Genomic DNA, 19,487 nt, shown 5'->3' with positions numbered 1-19,487 from the left:
CGTGTCTTCCCAACAGTCTTTGCTTTTTATTCTTTTTTGCTGACAGATCAGTCACCATCTTCTTCACAGTTGTTCGAACCATCAGCCTGAATAACAACAAAAACTAGACTAACACAAGATCAGAAAACAGTGTGTGCAAGAGCGACGCGTTCGGGCAGAGGGTTACACGTGTAGAACAGCTGGAATGGTTTGTACACAAAGTTACAAATGGAAAAAACAACAACAAAACAAACAAGGGCGCCTTGTGTGTGTGTGTGTGTGTGTGTGTGTGTGTCTGTGGGTCAGCTTAGGTCAGAATGGGAGGAATGGTGGTGGCACACAAACACACACGCACAAAGGCAAGGCTCAGTGGCGCTTGTAGGACGGGCATGCGCGAGGAATGCCAACTCGCATCGCCACCCTCCCGGGGGTTCGAGGCCGGCGGCCCCCGTCTGCTGTGCCAACACCAGCAGAGCAGCGGGAAAACTACGAGGCCTTCGGGGCCTCCACGTCAAAGTCCTCGTGACTCACAGTGAATCTCAGTTAGTGAGTGTGAAACCGACAGTGACACGCTTTAACCAGTTCCTCCCTAAAAGGCTTTTATCTCCTTTTGCTTCTGTAAGGAGGGTTGGAATCGATGTGAATGTTTGGTTTATTGGTTAACAATCACTCTAATTTAATGCCTCTGAGGACATAAAGCTGGACTACATTAACCCTTCTGCTACGCTACACTTCATATGAACCCTTTACATTGCGGCTCGGACGACTTCCATGTCAGAAAAACCTGACATACTGTATTTAAACCATCTAAAAATGGCATCGTTATAGCTTCACCCCGGCAGTTATCAGTTCTGCCAAGTAACTGTTTAATGTTCTTGTAAAAAGAATTAAAAACACTTAACGTGTTGACTAGCTTTCAGAAACTTCACTTCAAATCTTTGACCTTTCTGTGGACCAATAACACTACAAAGGTCACGTAAGAGTGCTGAATTGGAAAATAAATAAAAAAAAAGAGAGAAAACAGAATAAATAGCTTCTGAAATGAGGTCTAATTTGGAGGCCTTTACAATCACATCCGAGTGCGGTCTCTCGCATCACGTTGCGCCTAAATAACAGGCTTTACTTCCAGGTTTAGAGTTTCTCTCTGCAGCACAAACTCTTGTTACAGCCCCCCCCCACCATCACCACCCACCCATCACTAACTCATGCTATGGAGCTTTCTCTCTGAAATCTTATCCACAAAGACTTTCTGTGTCTGTGAGAGGGGTTTCTGAATATCTCCAATCGTTATGAGGGTTAAGAAATTAGAAAAGTAACGTGAGAAAAAAACAAAACAGAATGAAATACATCGTTGGAAGTGCAGAGAGGTGGGGGCTCCTGAGAGAATTACAGAACAGAGCAGGAAACACAGATAGTTTACATTTGTGTGTGGCTCGAGGCCCCCCCCCCCCATTTTGCCTGTTGAGTTTGATGTGTCTTGTCACAGTGCAGCCTCTGAATCAGGCACCTATATGGCTTTTAAAATACCTCTGGTCACGTGTCTCGTGCCCCCTCAACCCTCCTACCACCCCACTCTGTCCCAGCCCTACTTTCCTAATCCTATAAACATTTTCTATGTGCATTCCTTCTTCCCTCCACCCCCCCCCATCCTCCTCTTCCTTCCTCACATTCAGAAACACGTTCTACAATCATCTGTCTTCGACCTCAAACACGCCATCAGACGTCCCGCTCTTCCTCGCTCGTCTTCCTTTAATTAGCCCACACTTCCTTTCATGGCTCTCTCTAACAACCTCCATCAGCTCTAACTGAATCAGACACACACAACAAGCTGGTCTCAGGGCTGTAGCGAGGGAGAGGTTATGGATCCTGTAATTAGCACTCGCCTGGAGGGGGGCACTGGGACTAAACACATGACTCGGCAGATAAAAGGGGGGCACCTGGAGTTGACATGGTGCAGACAGAAGCTCATACTGTAGCTCTGATGCTGATCCATGAGTCCATGGTTGTAAGTGGTCCTCCACAAAGAGCAACCCCAGCCCACTTTACACCAGTGCAGGCCTGGGCTGGTTTCAGTAACATCTGGAACAGTTCTCTGTGGCAGCTCTGTGGGGAACATGGAGGCATTCCTGCTCCCACAGACTGCAGGGGGGAGGGGGGGAGGGAGGGAGGGAGGGAGGGACACAAACCGCAGCAATCCTCCTATGGAAGGGGAAGAAGAAGAATGACAAGTCCATCCATAGTCTTTTCATCTGGTGCCACCTGGTCTGTGGCGTTTAAATTAGGGACCTTACAACACAACACAACACGCTCCTTCATGCCTGGGGGGGCTATACAGTGAGGCCCAGTGCATTTCCCCATTTTGTGTTTTTCAAATGAGGTAGGACAAGGTTCAGTCACTTGTTCAAGCCTCTGAAGTTCCACAGGTTCAGTCTTGCTGGCAGGAACAACATCCAAAGGGGGGGAGAGAAAATCAGGAAGAGCGTCACAATGGATAGAGCTCAGAGCGGAGGGAGAGCGCGGACCACGGAGGCTCAGAGAGGAGAGGTCCACACGGATCAAACCAGGTTCCAGACGGTCACTTCTCCAGGAGCTGCTTCCTCTGCTGTTCCCACAGGGCCTCCAGGTGATCCGCCCTCTTCAGGGCAGCCTATCAGAGGAGAGCGCCACATTAAAACACTGCGACAAAGAAAGTATAAAAGCTTTCTTTTTAAGCTTAAGTTCAGATGTAACTTGCTAGCGAACGATTGATGTAGATTAGCTCGCTAGTTAGCTAGTGAGCTTTTATTTTTTCAATACAAGAACATTTCATTACATTTGAAGAATATTTGGCTTGTTTCTAGAAGCGCTGTTTTTGCTGCCTGTGCTTCATCAGGCCGCTCACCTCATGCTGCTTCCGGAGACAACTGACAGTTTCTTCCTTCTTCAAGATGGCCGACTTCACTCTGGCAAATCACAGAAAAGAAGAAGTTAATAAGAGCTCATTTCTTAGCAAAAAAAAACAAGGTTGTGATATTCATTTGCTGTTTTCACTTCCCGTCTGAACACACCAAACAGTGGTTAAATACTTTGCTCCACCGATGGCGACTGTCAACAGCAGGGCTATGAAACACCACAGGAGGCACTATTTCCTCCTGTTTGAGTAACGTCCAGCTTTTAGGAAATGACCGAAACCTTTTTTTAGAGGCGTTCTTTAAAGAAGAGGCAGAGTGTCCCAGAGGGGGGAGGGAAGCCAGAAAGTGTTGAGAGACCGACTAACATGTGCCTGTGCTTTAATTACATTCAATTACATCATACAATGACATTTTAGACAGTTCCAACTTTGTGTCAGAGGCTCTGGAGTGAAATGACACCTACAGGGCAACATTCAGGCGTCTGAATACTTTTGGCCATATAATGTAGATGTCATATAATCTGCTCATATAATAATCCACTGCTGAGGGAGCTGGAAATGCCCCATTGAATTTCACATTGACAGTAATCAGGTCATCTTCAGGATTAGCCCAAGCCTCCCCTCTGCTCATATTTCTCTTCTTTTAGAAACTGGCAGACACCCAGTGGAGGGCTCAGGTTTTCACCTTTACTTCATTTTGAACTGCAGCTTTAAAATGTTAGCCAACATCCTTTTTTTTTACACCTTGGACAAAACAGACTGTAAGCAGCCAGTTGGCCCCCACCAATACTTAAATAATAGAGACTTCCGCTGACCTACATCCTGGAACAGTCTTTGCTTTTGATTGTTGATTTACAGATAGTTTTGTGGAGTTTGGGCGGGGCGGCCCACCCTCCCCAGATTTATTTGCCATTTCACTTGTGTTATCCAGCACGCTGTCCCTTCCACCTTACCGTTGGTGGACTTCGGCCAACTCCTCTTCCTTCTCCCTGGTGACCCTCTCCACCTCCAGCCGTAGCCTCGCTCGGACTTCTGACACCTCCACTTTCAACCTGCGGTTCTCCTCCTCTGTCATCACCAGCCGGTCGGCAAACTCCTGCCTTATCACCTCCGCCAGGCTGCGGCGCTCATCCACCAGCTTGTCCCTGGTCTGAAGAGACGAGTTCAAATAGAATCTGTGTTTGTTTTTGGATTGGATTGTATACACTTTTCATCACATATGCTGTTTGTGGCAACTTTCTACTTGCTGGTACACAGAGGAGAAGAGTAACAGAAGTATAATTTGAGGCCTTCAGAGGCAAGATGAAAGAAGGGACTCAAAGGTTTTATCAATGAGTGAAGGGCAGGGGTTTGCTCCTTACCTGAGTGATGTCTTCAGTCTCCTGTTCTTTCTGTCTGAGCAAGGCCTGCAGTCTAATCAGCTCTCCCTCCATCTCCATCTGCTGCTTCCTCAACTCTTGTTGTTTCTCCACAGCCGCCCTCTCGGAGCGCTCCAGCTCCCTCAGCTCAGCCTCGTATTTCTCCCTCACACGCTTCACCCTGAGAACAGAGGGAATTGGTGGTTGGAGTTCATTCAAACCTTTGTAACATTTGGTGAAGCTGTTGTTTGCACAAAGGAGAAACTGTGCAACAAGTAGGATTTGCAAAAGTAAAAAGGAACAATGTGCACGTCCAAAACTATTTCCAGGTGCTGGACAACAACAGTGAAGAGCTCCTTCATACATATCTGAGTCAGATTAAGACCAAGAGATCATCCAAGTTGCCAGTTTGGCAACCAGAGCATACCACAGCTAGGTTCACTTAGAACAGCACACACACACACACACACACACACACACACACACACACACACACACACCTGTTGTCAGCTGCCCTCTCACACTCCTCTTTGTCCTTGCTCGTCTCCTCCTCCAGCGTCCAGATGGCGAGCTCGATCTCTTTGTCGCGTTCTCGTCGTAGATCGTCTTTGAGCTCGCGCTCGCGGCTCAGCAGCCACACTTCCTGTGGACACACAAAGCACACATGCTGTCTGTCCTGGCTGCTTTCTGACCGCACACACACAAGGACAAATACATGAAATGCTAATATAACACACCTGGTTCAGATATATTTGTCATTAGTTGCTTATTGTTTTTGTTTTATCTCCACCATTTCCCAGATCACTGATTGTGTTCATATTTTCATAACAAGAAAATATGAACTCCTGACTCATTAAATCTGTCATCTACACCCTGAGGATTTCATACAAACTGCCTTTAAATAGAGAGTTGGAAAGCACAGGTTGTTCTCACACTACACTCCAGAGAGTGAAATGTACCACCTGCCTACGCCTACTACCAACAATGGAGAAAGTTTCTCTTGTATTTGAGACAGCTGCACTCAACAGGCCTGCCTACAGGTTCCTATGAGCACAATATTTACAGGGTATTCTGTGGTTTGTTTAGACATTTATCTGAACAAAAGAAGAAGTGCTTTAGAGCTGATATAGCGCAAGAAAGAATGAAGTGGTTGCACACATTTATAACAGAATGTCACAAACCTCTTTTTTCTTGTAGTTTTCTTCCCACGTCTGCTTTTCGATGTCCAAACGTTCTTGTAAAGCCTTCATCTCAACCTGGTTACACAAACAACACTCAGTTAGCAAGTTGCGGTCCCGCTCACTGCCTCAGATTTCTGTAGGATGTTGCAGATACCAGACAGACAGCATGTGTAAAGACCAAGTTTGCAGATTCTGCTGAAGTTAATGATCCTGATGCCATTCTAACGGTTTACACTCATCACCTGGTGTCTCCTCTCCTGCTCCTCTCTGGTCTTGTCCAGCTCCTCTCTGAGGGCCCGTCCAGCCAGAGAGCTGTTCTCCTCCAGCTGCCTCCGCAGATCCTCCAGCTCAGCACGCTGCCTGTAAGACAACACAAAGAAGAGCATTTAAAAAGGAGAACCACAATAATCCCAATATAAATTATTTGTTCCCCCTGCCTCGTGCTGTTCCTGTTACTTTTAATGACCTTTAATGGAGTTTATTTCAGTCTATCTTCTAAAGGTCACTTGTTTCACAGCCAGGCAGCTATAATAGCATTTTTCTTTTAGAGAAAAGATCTATAAGGGCAACATGTGTTTTATATCCCTTGCAGGACTGTAGGGGAGACAGATTTACAAGCACAAGCAGGAGCAGGATGGGGATTAAAGGAACAGTTCCTCTACTCTGTAACAGACATATCTAACCTGGAAGCTGCTCCAGTTCAATAAATCTTCAAGGTTGCACAAACAGTGTTCCAGTAATGCCAAACTAGCCTGGAATCTAACGATAACACTGGACTGAACACCCAGAACATCCTTTCTTTATTTTCCACCGATTCAGCTTCTTATTCAGCGACATCTCTTGCTCGGAAAATGACTGGTCCATGTCTTCAGATTTTCACTGCTGAAAGAGAGGTGACCTTTGACCTTACCTTGAAGACAGCTGAGCCAGCCTCTCTTTCTCATCTGCCACCTCCTTGTAGAGACGCCTCCTCTGCTGCTGCAGGGACAGCTCCTCCTCCTGAAGCTGCTTCTCATATCTGACACACACACGTAAACAAAAAGACACACAAACACACCTGAATGTGGCTGTGCTCAGTACTGTACAGCATTAAAGTCAAATTAAATCTCTGTCTCTCTCGCCTTGCAGTACAGACAGCCTGATTGCAGCGCTTCCAAAAATAGGCATGACGAGCACATTGAATAAACTGTTGAGACCGAAGGCCATCTCTTAATGCATTAAGCTCCACACTGGCTGCTTGTTTAGCAAGAGATTTTGCTTGAAGCTGCCTCCTTTGTTTCTTTCAGCCTCCAGTCTAAGGGGGCTGAGGTTGGATGTTTTTAAGGTTTCATTCATACAGGCAGTAAGCTGACATCTATTGTGTTTATTGGTGCACTATAGTATCTATGAAATATACAATTATCAAACAACGCAAGAAAAAAATACAGGAAGCGTAGTATAGTAGTGTATAGTACGTGCTCCTGTATAGGAGGCCAGTGTGAGTCATGGTGAGGAACCATGTCTACCTCTGTTTGGCTAGTTCCCTCTCCCTCTGGCACTGCTCCTCCTTCTCCCTCTCCAGCTGTTGGCGGAGCTCCTCACACTGGCGGACGTAGCGCTGGGCCGCCCGGTCGTCAGCCTGCAGCAGCTCCGCCTCATGGAGGGTCCGCAGCTTCTTCAGCTCCTGTTTGTGCTTAGAAATCAGCTTCTGGATCTCTGGCTCCAGACCTGAGGGAGGAGGGGGGAGGAACAGTTCACGTTTCTGTGGCTAGTCACAGCCTGCAAAATGTTTACAGCTCACAGGATCCAACTTTTTTATAAAATAATAATTCTGGATGTTCATGAGTCAAATTACTGTAAAGCAGGTTTATTTTAGGTCGGAATATCAGTGAAAACACAAGTAAATATACCTCAGCGGTCCCTGACTGAAGAACAACAAACAATTCTGGGTTCTCGAGCCCTGTGACTGTACAAACACCTCATCAGCACTGGCTGACAACTGGCTGTGACTTTTCATGGATCAGCTCGACACAGGCAGGAAACAGTGGAACAACATGGTTTCAACAAGTTTCTGGACACAGAACTGTACCTCTATTGTTTATGCTGCTCTTAAAAAGACAGGAAATGTAAAAAAAAAAACAACAGCTAGATACAGCTGGAAGGTCAGAGGCATTACAGAGCAGAGCACTGAAAGAAGCCAAAGTCACGTCAGCTGAAATATCCAAAGATGTGTTATAGATGAGTAATCGAAGCCAACATCATTTCCAACTTTGGACAGTTTGATTAAAAGAGTGCTCCCACAGTTTATCATTAAAAAAGATCAAAACATTGGTATCATCTTTCTTATTCCACATATGTTTCTTCCTGGCAAACCTGGCTCTGATGGGACCCCACAATGCAACTTGATACGGAGGTTGCGTAAGCTCACTTCTTTCTAACGCTACACACTATATTTTTTTCATTTTCAAACTTGTAGTCTTCAGCACCAACCAACGTTTATCAGTTTTTTTTTTTAAACCAAATTTTTGCACGTATGCCAAAGTAGTGGTAGAATTATCCAGGATTACATTACACACTTCACACGATTTCCGCTCCGAGCCGAGGCTCTGTTTACTCTACCTTTGACTGTGATCTCTTTAATCTTCTTGGTTTTCTCATCAATCCATTTCTCCCGGCGGATCTTCTCTGTGGCACTCATTAGCTCTTTTAACTTCTTGATTTCCTGCGGAGGGAGGGGTTGGAGGAGGGTAAATTATGGCAGTTTGGTGTCGCAGTGAAGTGGCAGCAGGGTATTTGCCTTATTTAAAGCAAAAGAGGTACTTTGTAGGTCCCAGGTCTAGTTTCTACATGGTTACAACAACAGTGACAAATTCAAAGGGTCAAATTCAAACTGTAAATTAATAAACACCAGACCGGTAATAAGAGGAAGAGGAGGGTTCAAACTAATTCCGGGCAAAACAATTAACTTAATAACAGAAAGCAATGCGAACTTTTCATCTAACACTAGAGATAAATAAGAAAAGACTGAGGAGACTCACATGCAGACAGACTGTCCAACAGAAGTTGTAAGGGACAGACAAATGAAAGGAAGAAGGAATGGTAAAATGAGAGAGATGATGGTGCCAAGGATGACCGGGGTTAGAGGAGAAAAAAAAAGTTACCTCGCACAAGGGACCCAGAATTTGCCACACCTAAAAGCCAGGAAAAAAAACAGAAATACAGACAAGGACAGAGAAAGACAGTGAAGAAGAAGAGAGGGAACAGAGAAAAGACAGTTAAACAAAAGCAGAACTGCAAGAAAGCAAGTTCTAAAAGATGATCACACAAGATGCAGAAGCAGAAGCAGAGAGGCAGAAGTTATTTGTGAAAACTTGAAGTGAACATGCCAATTCTTAAATCATCATTTAGATTATTATAGTTTAGGTCTTCTCACCATTTCATGTTGCTCCTGCATCTGTGCAATCTTCTTGGTGTACTTTTGGTCCACCTGCTTCAGTTCTACCACCACTCCTTCACAGCGCTCGCTCAAAGCCTTTTTATCGTTGATCAGCTGAAGAAAGACGGGACATATTTAATACCATGGGGCAAACAATGTGAGGAAAAGTTTGGGATTAGATCTGTGTGTGTGTGTGTGTACCTACCTGATCAATGAATGTAAGGTGTCTCTGGATGGTGGATTCATATTGTTCCTTCTGGAGCTGGAAGTTCCTGTTCAACTCCTTCTCGGTCTCCTTCACATGTCTCACGGTCAGCTCCCTCTGCTGGGCCTGATGGGACAGGAGAGGAGAGGTCTAGATATTATCATCTACAGCAGCTAATCTGTAGCTAACCTACAGCTTCATTACAACTGTGCTGCCCTGAACTGAGTGTGCATTTCCCCCACCAGTGCGGTCTGCAGCATGTTGACGGTGCGTTTCTTCTCCTCCAGCTCCAGCTTGATTCTCATCATGGAGCCGGTGACTTCGGCAGCGGTGGCGGACGCCTGCTCAACACCAACCAGCTCCTCCTCTGACAACACAGCCTGAGATCACACAGGAACCATTCAGCCATTTGTCAAACTTTTTGCATTTTGTTATTAATGAGGACATTTAAATGCACATTGACTGGTTGAGACTCACTATTTATGGGAAAAACACACAATCATTATATCTACTCGCGTGTCAAGACTATCTGAACTAAATATACAGGCAGAAGGATGTTGGAATGGGGCCCAAAACCATAACATAAAAACAGACAAAGAAATCAACAGGATAGTGCTCCAGACGCTGACCTCTCTGTGAGAGCCAGAAGTCACTGAGCGTGGTCTCTCCTGTTCAGACTTCTCCATCTCGTCCAGGAAGCTCATGATGCTCTGCAGCTTGGCCTCGGAGAGCAGGGCGCCCCCGTCTGGCAGCGCAGGGTGGTGGCTCAGCTGGCCGTGACGCTCCAGGTTGTCGGTGGTCAGAGAGTTGGAGTCTCCGTCCTTTAATCAGAGGCAGTGGAGTAATTTAATCAATATAGTTTAGCATGACATAAATTCACTTCTTTAGGTGATGAAGAGGAAGTCTCACCTCATCTATCCAGGCGTATTTCTCTTTGCGGTAGCACTTTGGCTCTGACAGCCTCTCTGGCTCCTCCTCTAACAGCTTCAGGGTGTCCAGCAGCTCGTTGAGGGTGGTTTTAGACTGAGCCCTGCTGGACAAAGCTCCCTGCCGCTGGTCCTCCACACTCACCGACCTCTGCAGAATCTCCTGGAGCACGGAGAACACACATATATAATGGGACCAAATAGAAGAACTGCAGGTGGATTACTCAGCTGTGCAGTAGAAAAGTGTTCAGTTATTTACCTGGGAACACTGGGAAGCTCTGCAATTGGACAAAGCTGGGGAGATGGCTCTGAAGCTGGTGAGCTCACCTAAATCAGCCACAATGTTCAAATTGGAGTCTGTGGAAACAATTGACCAGCACAGTTATTACACATACTCTATTTTCCATGTTTAAAATGCCACCTTTTTAGCATCCTTAACTGGATATAAGATGATTTTGGTGCTCACTAAGGCTCACGTTGAACAGTAGGAGTAAGCATCATGTTATAATGCTACAGAGACATACAGACCTGTGTTTTTAGCTTTGACGTCTGTGGGTGACATCAGGCTGTTGTTGCTCGGTGAGGCTGGACTTTTGTTGATGGGATAAATTTTGGCCGGTTTCTTGCGCCCTACCACACCAGTCTGTCTCGTGTTTTCTGGGTCCACCCCAGCTGCATGCTGTGCCTCTGCAACCCGCTGGGCCCTTTTCTGCTGCAGCTCCTGTACCGCACCACCAGGGGGAGACAGTAGACAATCAAGAGTCATAAACCCAACTCAGTGTGTGAAAAAATATTGCTTTAACCTTGAGTCAGGGTTTATAATACGTACATCAGATGTGTTCGCCTGGGTGGCGGCGAGGCGGGCCAGACGAGCCTTCTCCTTACGAATCAGTTTCCTGTCATTCTCCAGATGCTGCTGCTGCTCCACGGAAATGTCTACATCTGCTCTGTCTTCGTGATCCTACAAGGAAAAACAGAGAGGATTTGTTAGGTATCAGGAGAAAGGGAGCAGTAGAAAGTGGAGAGCTGAGCTGTGAGGGTGCAGAGTTATCTACCTGGGAACACTGAGAGCCTCTGTGATTGGACAAAGCTGGGGAAATGGCTCTGAAACTCAGCTCACCTACGTCAGCCACAACATTCAAATTGGAATCTGTGGAAAAAAAACTAATCAATACATTTCTAACAAAACAATCTTATTACATTATCCACGTTCTTCAGCAACCATTAGATATCACAGCTACAGCTAGGATCACAAGAACTATCAGGACAACAGACTTGATACTGCAGAATATGTTTATATGTGACCGTAATTTTTCTCTAGTAGTTTCATGTGATTCCCAAAGATGGTGCATCTGAAGGTAAAAGAACCCAGAGCAGAGAAATACAGACCTGTGTTCTTAGCTTTGACGTCTGTGGGGGACATGGGGTTGTTGTTGCTCGGTGAGGCTGGACTTCTGTTGGTGGGAGAAATCTTGGGCGGTTTCTTGCGTCCAACCATACAGGTCTGTCTCAGGCTCTCCTGCTCCACCTCAGCAGCATGCTGCACCTCTGCAACCTGCCGGGCTCTTTTCTGCTGCAGCTCCTGTAAAAGGACACCAGGGGGAGACACAGGACTATGTTGTAAGACACTATAATCCAGGGAAAGCATCCACAAAAAGGGTTGAATCAAATGTTTTGTTCTGTGTTAATGAACACAATGTGCTCAGAGTCATAAAGTATAGTTTCAAGTGCATGATCTAATAAAGTAGATTTGGGTCCAAATATAGGTAACTAGGTTTTAGCTCTAGCATTTACTCAACATGTACACTGAGTTAAACTGGGTTTTAGCTTGGCTCTACTGATGTAAGGATTGTCTTGTCTTTTAACTTTGGTCTGAGAACTACTGACAACTAACTGACAGACTGAGACTGGAAAATCTCCACTTGGAGACTAGAACTTTAACAGAAAGTCTGTTTACATGCTTGAGACATGATTTTAAAGATATGGACATTTATCTAGTAGTTTAGTAAAGATCTCCTGCATCAGTTGTGACTATTCTTTTTTAAATATTTCTCTCACAAGCCTCCCAGCTTTATAAAAGTGCAGTACTAAAACCACTAGGAGTAAATCAGAGGTGGGCACCTGGATGGCAGCGAGGCGGGCCAGACGAGCTTTCTCCTCACGAATCCGTTTCCTGTCTTCATCCTTTTTCTGCTGCGTCTCCAGGTGACTGTCCTCCTCTGTTCTCTCCTCCCACTCCTAGAAGGAGAAGACACAGAGAGTGTTAACACAGTAGCAATAGAAAGAGGGGGATAAAAGCAGTTAAGATCATGGAGAATAATAGGTGAAGGAGTAAAGCAGCCTGGGGATGGAGGGATACCTTTCTTTTGTTGGCAAGGATGCGTTTGAGCGCTGCCTGGTTAGTGTGCCGTCTCTGGGCATGGCGTCTGTACCAGCGCTGGATAGTGACTGCTGCCTGGTTCACCTGCTGAATAAACCTTCAAATACACAAAGGAACTGCTGTGAGTCACAGAACAGCTGACAGACGAATTACCAAACACTGTGGAGGCAACCCTGTGAATCTGAACCCTCTGAAACAGTCTGCCGGTTCTGACCTCTCGGCCTCCTCCTCAGTGACCTCCCTCCTCCGAGACAGGACAGGGCTTCCGCGCTGGGCCGACACTGGGGATCTGTTGTTTGATGTGGAGGAAACTGAAGAGAAATTCTTCTGGGATTTTGTCAGGGAGCCGTTCTCGAGCGACACCTCATCGTTTGCTGTGGCCTTCAGGATGTTGCTGAAGGGAAAATATGATTGGAAATTCTTAGAAACCAAAAAAAAACAAAAAAAAGAAAAAAAAAAGAAACAAAGTCCTTAAGCATTAGAAAAGTATGACCACATGATACTCATTATTTTGGAGGCAGCCAGCTCTAACTGGCTGATAGCAAACATTTTTTCTTTATGGCCAGTATCAGCCTGATTCACTGGCCATAAAAATCTCCAAACTCATGTCAGGCACGCAAGCATGTTGATTTCAGGACATACTTAAACGACGGCTTCTGGTTGGAGCTCTTCGGTGTGAGCGGTTTCTCAGAGTAGTTGTTGTGTAAGATGGTGGTGACAGAGTTCCCCACGGCTCCCTTGTTGCTTCTGGGAAAAACAAAATGGGACAATGACACTCTGCAGGAGATATTACTGACTTACAAACCAGGCAAAGCTCATGTGTTGGCATTTGTGTGAAGTATTTAGAATGCAGCTGCCTCCTTTTCTCACTCCATCGCCTCCAAGGCATTACAGTAACTGATACTGTACATGCCTTTACTTTATCACAAACTCAGCCCGCACTGTTTTTTGTTTTTTTTTGGGACAATTTTCTCAGAAGAAAACGTCTCAGTGTGTGGGTGGAATTCCTGAAGGCAGTATCAGCTGCCGTGATCAACAGGTACGAAACATGAGAAGCAGGTAGAAATCCAGAATGCTGCAGTGCAAGTAGTCACCGGGCTGATGTTAGCTTCTCCCTGCTCTACATGGACTATTGTGTGTGTGTCTGTGTATTGTGTGTCAGAGACGCTGCCCACCTGTTGTTGGCAGTGAAAGTGGCAGCCAGGGCGATGCCAGGCTCTCTTTTCTTCAGGCTGGTGGGAGAGTCCACGCTGCCGGTGCTGCGGGAGCTCGAGTGTGGGGGGAAAACTCTGGGCTGGTCATCCTGAAGGAAGGGAAACACACACTTGTTACGCCCTGAACTACTGTACAATCCGACACCCTTAAAACTGATATCGTTTTCATGTTAGGAAAGGAGGGAAACACTCTTGGTAAGCTTGGTAAACTTTAGTAAAGCTGTCTTTCTGGTATTGGTAATGCCGTTTAGCTGCTCAGCATAGATAATGTGGTGATCAGGATGTGTATCAAATCAAGTGAACAAATACCAGGATGTTCCACGTGGTTCTGTCTGGTGAGGCCTTGCTGAGGCTGGCCAGCTTCTTGCGTCCATCGGAGCTGCTGTCAAACAGGGACAGGTAGTCCTCGCTCGGGTCCTGACTGGGAAACACACACAAGCCAGCCTCATGTTAGACACTTTTTACCATCAAATAAATGGTCTATCTGCACGGAGAAATGCCACTAGTAGGTTTATTTTTTGCCATTTGGGTGAAGTGACTCTTTAAAAGGCTGACGTGGTAGCTGCAAGCCAAGAAAATTATTTCAAATCTGTCCTCATGAAGGGGGGGGCACATTTTGGGCTCAATTTTCACGGAACAAGAGCTTAGCATTGGGCAACACACAATTAACAAACCAACACAAGGGACCCTGAGTCATGCTTTTAGTGGTGGCTTTTGTGATTAAATGTTGTAATGACAGCTGCAGAAATGGGACTCGTCCCCCTTCTCCTCTCCCCCGCCCCAAGTGCTGGAATTCAGTGTGTAGCAGCTGACCGTCTGCTGGGGGGAACTCCATTATGGATTCCATGTCAATGCGTGTGTTGATCCCGATGGCCTGTCATTCATCCTTCAAATAGCCTTACACACCAGCGCCTCCATCGTGAGGCACAGATGCAGGGTGACCTCCCGTCTGGCCCGGCCTCTGCTGCTATCTGTGCTGCAGCCTGTCTGTGCTGCGCAGGGTGTTTCTGTCTGGGTAAGTATATAAATGAGCGTGTGAGTGAGCGTGTGTGTATCTTCGGGGGGGTAAAGCCAGCTGGCCCAATGAAAAGCAATCTGACAGCACTATTCAGGCAGCACATTCCTCTACTTTTAGCTTTACAAGAGAGTGATGCATGGAGGGGAGGAAGCAGCAGAGAGGGAGAGGGGTGGTGAGTGACCCCACTGACTGCCCTGAAAGACTTGGAGGGGGTATTTAGAATGTCTTTAAATTTAAAGCCCTTCTGCTCTGCATCCTCGGAGGCAGCGAGGGGAGGTGGGGTGGCGGCAGCTGCCGGACAATAGAAGAAGAGCGTGCACACACACTTCTCCTTTCACTGGCTCCTGGTGGAGGGAGGGGTAACCTGACCTCGAGGTCCTGGCCCTCCCCCTCTAACCTGGGACAAAGCAAGTCCCTGCACCCCGCGACCCTAGCAACAGCCGCCCAGCTTCCCTCTACTCTTTATCATGCAGGAGCCGCTGCACCACAATTCCCATTGTCCGAACTGCTGGAGCTCCAGGGCTGCCAGCTGTTGCTCGCTGAAGAGAAGCACTCTGGCTTTAAGAGCAAAGGCTCCACGCAAGCAGGCGTAACTCCAGAGATTGTTCCTGGTTGTACGAAAGCGTCAGACTGACACACGTTATCTCAAACGCACACATTCCTTTCTGTCATTTCCAACAACATGGCCTTCATTTTTCAGGGGCATGCATGTCACTATAAAGGTTAATTTGAGGATCTAATTGAATGTTTAAGAGCAAGTTTGCCCTGAGGCTTTGCTAAACGTACATGTTACAGCACATACTGTACTATATGCAGTTCAGTGTGTCAATGTCAGTGATAAGGAATGAGGAAAATAGGCTCAAAGACATGAGAGTGGATACTGATTCCCACTGAAATATTTCTGGTCGAATTGTAAATGTGTTACAAGCATAAATAGTTACAGCGTTATTATGTATTACAGTATGTGTGTATGTGTGTGTTTGTACCTTAAACTGATGTTGGCCTGCTGATTAACCTGAGTGGTGCTGTTGGACCGCCTAAGGTTCTTGATGGAGCGGGAGCTACCGAGGCAAGCATCGCTCTGTGGATTTAAAAAGGTAAAATGAATGAATTATTAAGATCTGTTTGCAAACAGTGCACACTGGGAGACAGTCTTCATTCCTGCATCTTGAACAGATTATCTTATAACTCACAAACAATCCGCAGCTCCAGTCTGCTGCCAGTACAAAAGCACACACATGGCAGCGCAGTTACTCACCAGGGTGTTGCGTTTTCCTCTGCTGTCACTGGCCACAGAAACTGACACGGACCGAGAGAAGTATTTCCCAGGTGATGCACTGCTGGGTCTTTTGGACATAGAAAGCTGGGCGCCTGACAAGCTGAGGTCCAAGGCATCTCCGGAGACACCTGTCGGGATGGATGACGGGCTGCGTGTCGTATGCATCCTCTGAAAAGCTGCAATTGAGTACAAAAGGCTTGGATATAACACACTAGAGATTTAGCAGGCACAACCACAACAACAGAGGAAGTAACAGCCACTTTCCCCGGACTGTTTTGTCTCCCAGGGCAACCAACAACAAAACCACTCACTATTTTTACTCCAGCTGGGACGGCCTGACAAAGACAATGAGCTGAAATCAAAGCACAGACGAGTAGCTAACAGTACTTTAACACAGTGGTTCTCAACCTGAGGGTCGGGACCCCCACTAGGGCTCTTGATTTTAAGGGGTGTAAGAAAACTTAAACAAATATACACAGCAGGTCTATATCTCAGCATTTTGTTCATTTTAGTGAAGAAAACTAAATTAAATTGTTATTTTAGATTATTATTTAAGATCTAAGAAACTTTGAGGACGTGAACACAAGATATATTCACAGAGACTTCCCTCTCTGATTAACAGCCTGCATTACAAAGGTTCAACCAAAGAGCTCACAGAAGAAGAAAACACTGAAGTTATCAGAAAGAGAAGCCTGTTGAGTGTGTATTATTGTTAATATAACACCACACAGACATAATACAGACAGAGAACTGCATAAAACCATCAGGAAAACTCATCTCTGATCAACATGTCACTTAATCAAAGATAGAAAAAGCTTGTGAAGCAGTGCTTTAACGGATAACTCATATTAACTATAAGAATAAAATAACAGAAGTTATAATAATACCGCAGTGTTGTTGTTACACTGAGGCAGGTGGACGTTATATTACATATTACAGAGGCTAACGTTAGTGGCGCTTAATAACACTATCTGAACGTTACTACCCCGTTAGTAACGCGTTACTAACGGTAACGGGAGCTAACGTTACCGGACCCGTCACTACGACACGTTCACGTACACTGATTTGTTCGTAAATCTGAGCCTTTTACACAGAGCTGGCCGACAGTAACGGGCTCTGTTTGAATCGTTAATAAAACCGGTTGGAGGAGGAATAAATAAAAAAATAACGCGTTCAGATGAAGTCAAAACATCTCTAAGCTAACAGTTAACGTCTTTCTGCCCCCCCTCCCTCCCTCCCTCCCTCCCTCTCTCTCTCTCTCTCCCACCACTTAAAATAAATACAAAATGCTGGTTGCTTTACAACCCGATAACTACTCACTTTAAAAGCTGGATGGCACCATCGTTGATACGCTGCGGTGGTTTGATTCCCAGCGACAGTACTCCGTTGACTCAGCGGACAAATACAGGGAACCAAATAACGCGTAACATCATCTCTGTGGTAACAACACAGACAGTCGCCGCCTCTCGGCGTCTGTGATTGGTCGAGAGACAACATTGTCCCTTTATCCGTGCGTCTGATTGGCTGGCCGGAGCTGTCTGTCTACCGTGGTGGGATTCCAAGGGGCGTGGCCAGAAAACAACGGTTTGGTTGACTTTGCAAAGGGAGGTGTGATGGCAAAGTGACATTTCTTTTCCAACTTATGAGGGTTGGGAAATATACTTCCACACAAAACAAAGCTCCAGTTCATTCATCATTCATTTATTAAAGGTTCCCTGACACCTCAGTAACAGATTAAACATAACATAATTAATACAAATCACTTTCTCTCTCATTTAAAGACATTTCAAACACACTGATACTATTTACAGAAAGGCATATTGGGACCTATCATATGGAATTAATTAATCAGCAGATGTCCCATCGGCAATAAATCAATAACAATAAGAATCACATGAGAGATTTGGAATAATTCAGCTGTGCGTAGACAGAATTTATCTTCTTTTAAACTCTACAGCGGCCCTCCACACGTCAGCGCCCTGCCCGAGGGTGATGTGCTCCGATAGAGACTCGAGCCCCAGCGGAGGTGGAAGGCCTTTCTGCTCCAAATGGATCTCCAAGGTGGACTTGATGCTGGAGACAGTGGGGAGGGAGGGCATGAAGAAACCAACTGTTAGCACTGCATCCATTGTTTTCACCACAAGCATTCCTATTCACTTCCCTGCCCAGCTGCTGCCTCAACACAAATGACCTGAGGCTGAGGGGATACAACTTAAGCTCCTTTCCCCTGACAGATGGCTGCCTGGAGGGGTCACGCTCTGGTCCTGGATGTCAATAGGCCTTAAAATCCCAAGGGAGAGTCCCCGGGTCAGACCTCCACACTTTACTCTGATTAAAGCTGTCTAGGATCAATGGATTCCTTTAGACTAGGGTGGTAATCTTTGAACTGACAATAGGCACACTTCTTACATTCATTAGCTTTTAATAAATTCTTCCTCCTAAAAACACCTCTTGGGCAAACGTGGGGATGAATGTCAATAATGCAAATGTTTTACCATTTGGTGCATCACCTCCTACAAAAACTAAACTCACAAATGGTAAATGTGGTTGTGTTTTCACTGCAGTGGGGGTGGAATACAAATGGCTTGTGCTTACTCCCATTGTGGTAGGTACAAATCGGGCATGGTGTTGCTCTTCTTCAGCAGCAGAATTTCATACAGCTCCAGAGAGAAAGCGTCCACGTCTGTGACAGCGAGGAAGACCTTCAGCTCCTTCCTCTCCTCCTCAGAGAGCGTCTGCTTGAACTCTGAGGGCAGACTCGGAAACGGGTCCTGAAACGTGATCATCAATTAGGTGTATTCAAAGTGTGACGTGATAACAACAACAACAACAACAACAACAACACCACAGTGCTGTGAGTGCAGAGGCCGCAGTCCAGTTCCACAAATTCAGGTTTTATTGGGGTCAAACTCTGGGCGCCTGCCGTGTGAGACGGCACACTTTCAACGGATTACAGCCCAGAAAGTTTAACTCTCTGTGGCGTTTGGGGTCAGTCACTGGCAGCCAGCAGAGGAAAATAAGGAGTCAAACACAAATGATGTGGTTGTGGAGTATCTCTCATGGATTTGGTGTTTTTAAGTCTTAAAAGGGGGCTATTCTATGTTATAATTGTATTTTTATATTTTCCCCTGCCTCATCCAGTAAATCCCTGGAGGTTTTATGCTTTTATTAATACTTACTTGATTTCTGTTCAGCATAAGCTCTGATTTCCAACAAGTGAGGAGCTGCCAGGTGAATGTGCTGTGCTGCAGTTTGCTCTCTCCAAGAGCCTAAAATGAAAATGAAACAGGGAGGTTTAATCTTTAAAAAAAAACAGTTTTTTTTGCAAGCTTTAGCTCCTGAATTACAGCTCATGTATACTTTACATCAGATTAAAGTGTTTTTCATGTATTCTTTCTGTTTTATTTATTTATTTCTTTTATTGTTTATTTGTACAGGGACAACACACCACAACATTTATAGTCTAAGTTCATTTGCAATGCATCCCTAGATAGGCCTTTAAAATACATAAAAATCAACCACAAATGCACAAGAGGCAACAAGTGTGTAGACTAATACATAAAAGAACCATAAACCAGGATGCATTCATGACTATATGACTCTGGTTTCCAGTTATTTCTGGAACCTGCAAAACTTGCTTGA

General features: G+C 45.6%; 2 protein-coding genes across 8 annotated transcripts in view; both read right to left on the bottom strand.

The window, feature by feature from the left end:
• Nucleotides 1–2: 2 nt before the first annotated feature.
• cep131 (centrosomal protein 131) lies at nt 3–17,309 on the bottom strand. Of its 4 annotated transcripts, XM_051417271.1 has the most exons (30): nt 17,166–17,309; nt 15,825–16,021; nt 15,553–15,647; nt 13,858–13,969; nt 13,510–13,637; nt 12,977–13,081; nt 12,549–12,728; nt 12,314–12,431; nt 12,076–12,192; nt 11,344–11,536; nt 11,010–11,104; nt 10,784–10,915; nt 10,483–10,675; nt 10,214–10,311; nt 9,938–10,117; nt 9,658–9,849; nt 9,271–9,408; nt 9,029–9,154; nt 8,821–8,937; nt 8,549–8,578; nt 8,007–8,109; nt 6,914–7,115; nt 6,319–6,426; nt 5,651–5,768; nt 5,409–5,483; nt 4,728–4,870; nt 4,231–4,408; nt 3,823–4,019; nt 2,861–2,921; nt 3–2,626 (listed from the first exon to the last, which is right to left on the bottom strand). In XM_051417271.1, the coding sequence occupies exons 2-30, from the start codon at nt 16,008–16,010 to the stop codon at nt 2,555–2,557; spliced, it is 3,792 nt and encodes a 1,263-aa protein (XP_051273231.1). In that variant the 5' UTR covers nt 16,011–16,021; nt 17,166–17,309; the 3' UTR covers nt 3–2,554. The 4 variants fall into 4 exon arrangements, with proteins under 4 accessions (XP_051273231.1, XP_051273232.1, XP_051273233.1 ...); XM_051417272.1 differs by lacking the exon at nt 8,549–8,578; XM_051417273.1 differs by lacking the exons at nt 10,784–10,915; nt 11,010–11,104; nt 11,344–11,536.
• A 216-nt stretch (nt 17,310–17,525) lies between these two features.
• The window catches only part of rnf213b (ring finger protein 213b), a 32,532-nt gene continuing 30,570 nt past the window's right edge, over nt 17,526–19,487 (bottom strand). For all 4 annotated transcript variants that reach the window (XM_051417094.1, XM_051417095.1, XM_051417096.1 and 1 more), the window contains exons 63-65: nt 19,025–19,114; nt 18,441–18,616; nt 17,526–17,918 (exon numbers count right to left, since the gene is read on the bottom strand). In XM_051417094.1, the coding sequence (XP_051273054.1) occupies nt 17,780–17,918; nt 18,441–18,616; nt 19,025–19,114 (405 nt within the window). In that variant the 3' untranslated portion in view covers nt 17,526–17,779. The remainder of the gene's footprint in view (nt 17,919–18,440; nt 18,617–19,024; nt 19,115–19,487) is intronic.

This window comes from Dicentrarchus labrax, unplaced genomic scaffold (genome assembly GCF_905237075.1).
Source record: "Dicentrarchus labrax unplaced genomic scaffold, dlabrax2021, whole genome shotgun sequence".
Taxonomy (NCBI): domain Eukaryota; kingdom Metazoa; phylum Chordata; class Actinopteri; family Moronidae; genus Dicentrarchus; species Dicentrarchus labrax.
This window is presented reverse-complemented; position numbering and strand designations above follow the sequence as displayed.

Coding starts and splice junctions, on each gene's coding strand:
- cep131 (XM_051417271.1), bottom strand. CDS start 16,010: ATGCATACGACACGCAGCCCGTCATCCATCCCGACAGGTGTCTCCGGA. Junction 12,193..12,313: donor TCCTTGCCAACAAAAGAAAG/GTATCCCTCCAT, acceptor TTCTCCTTCTAG/GAGTGGGAGGAGAGAACAGA. Junction 2,627..2,860: donor GTCTCCGGAAGCAGCATGAG/GTGAGCGGCCTG, acceptor CTCCTCTGATAG/GCTGCCCTGAAGAGGGCGGA.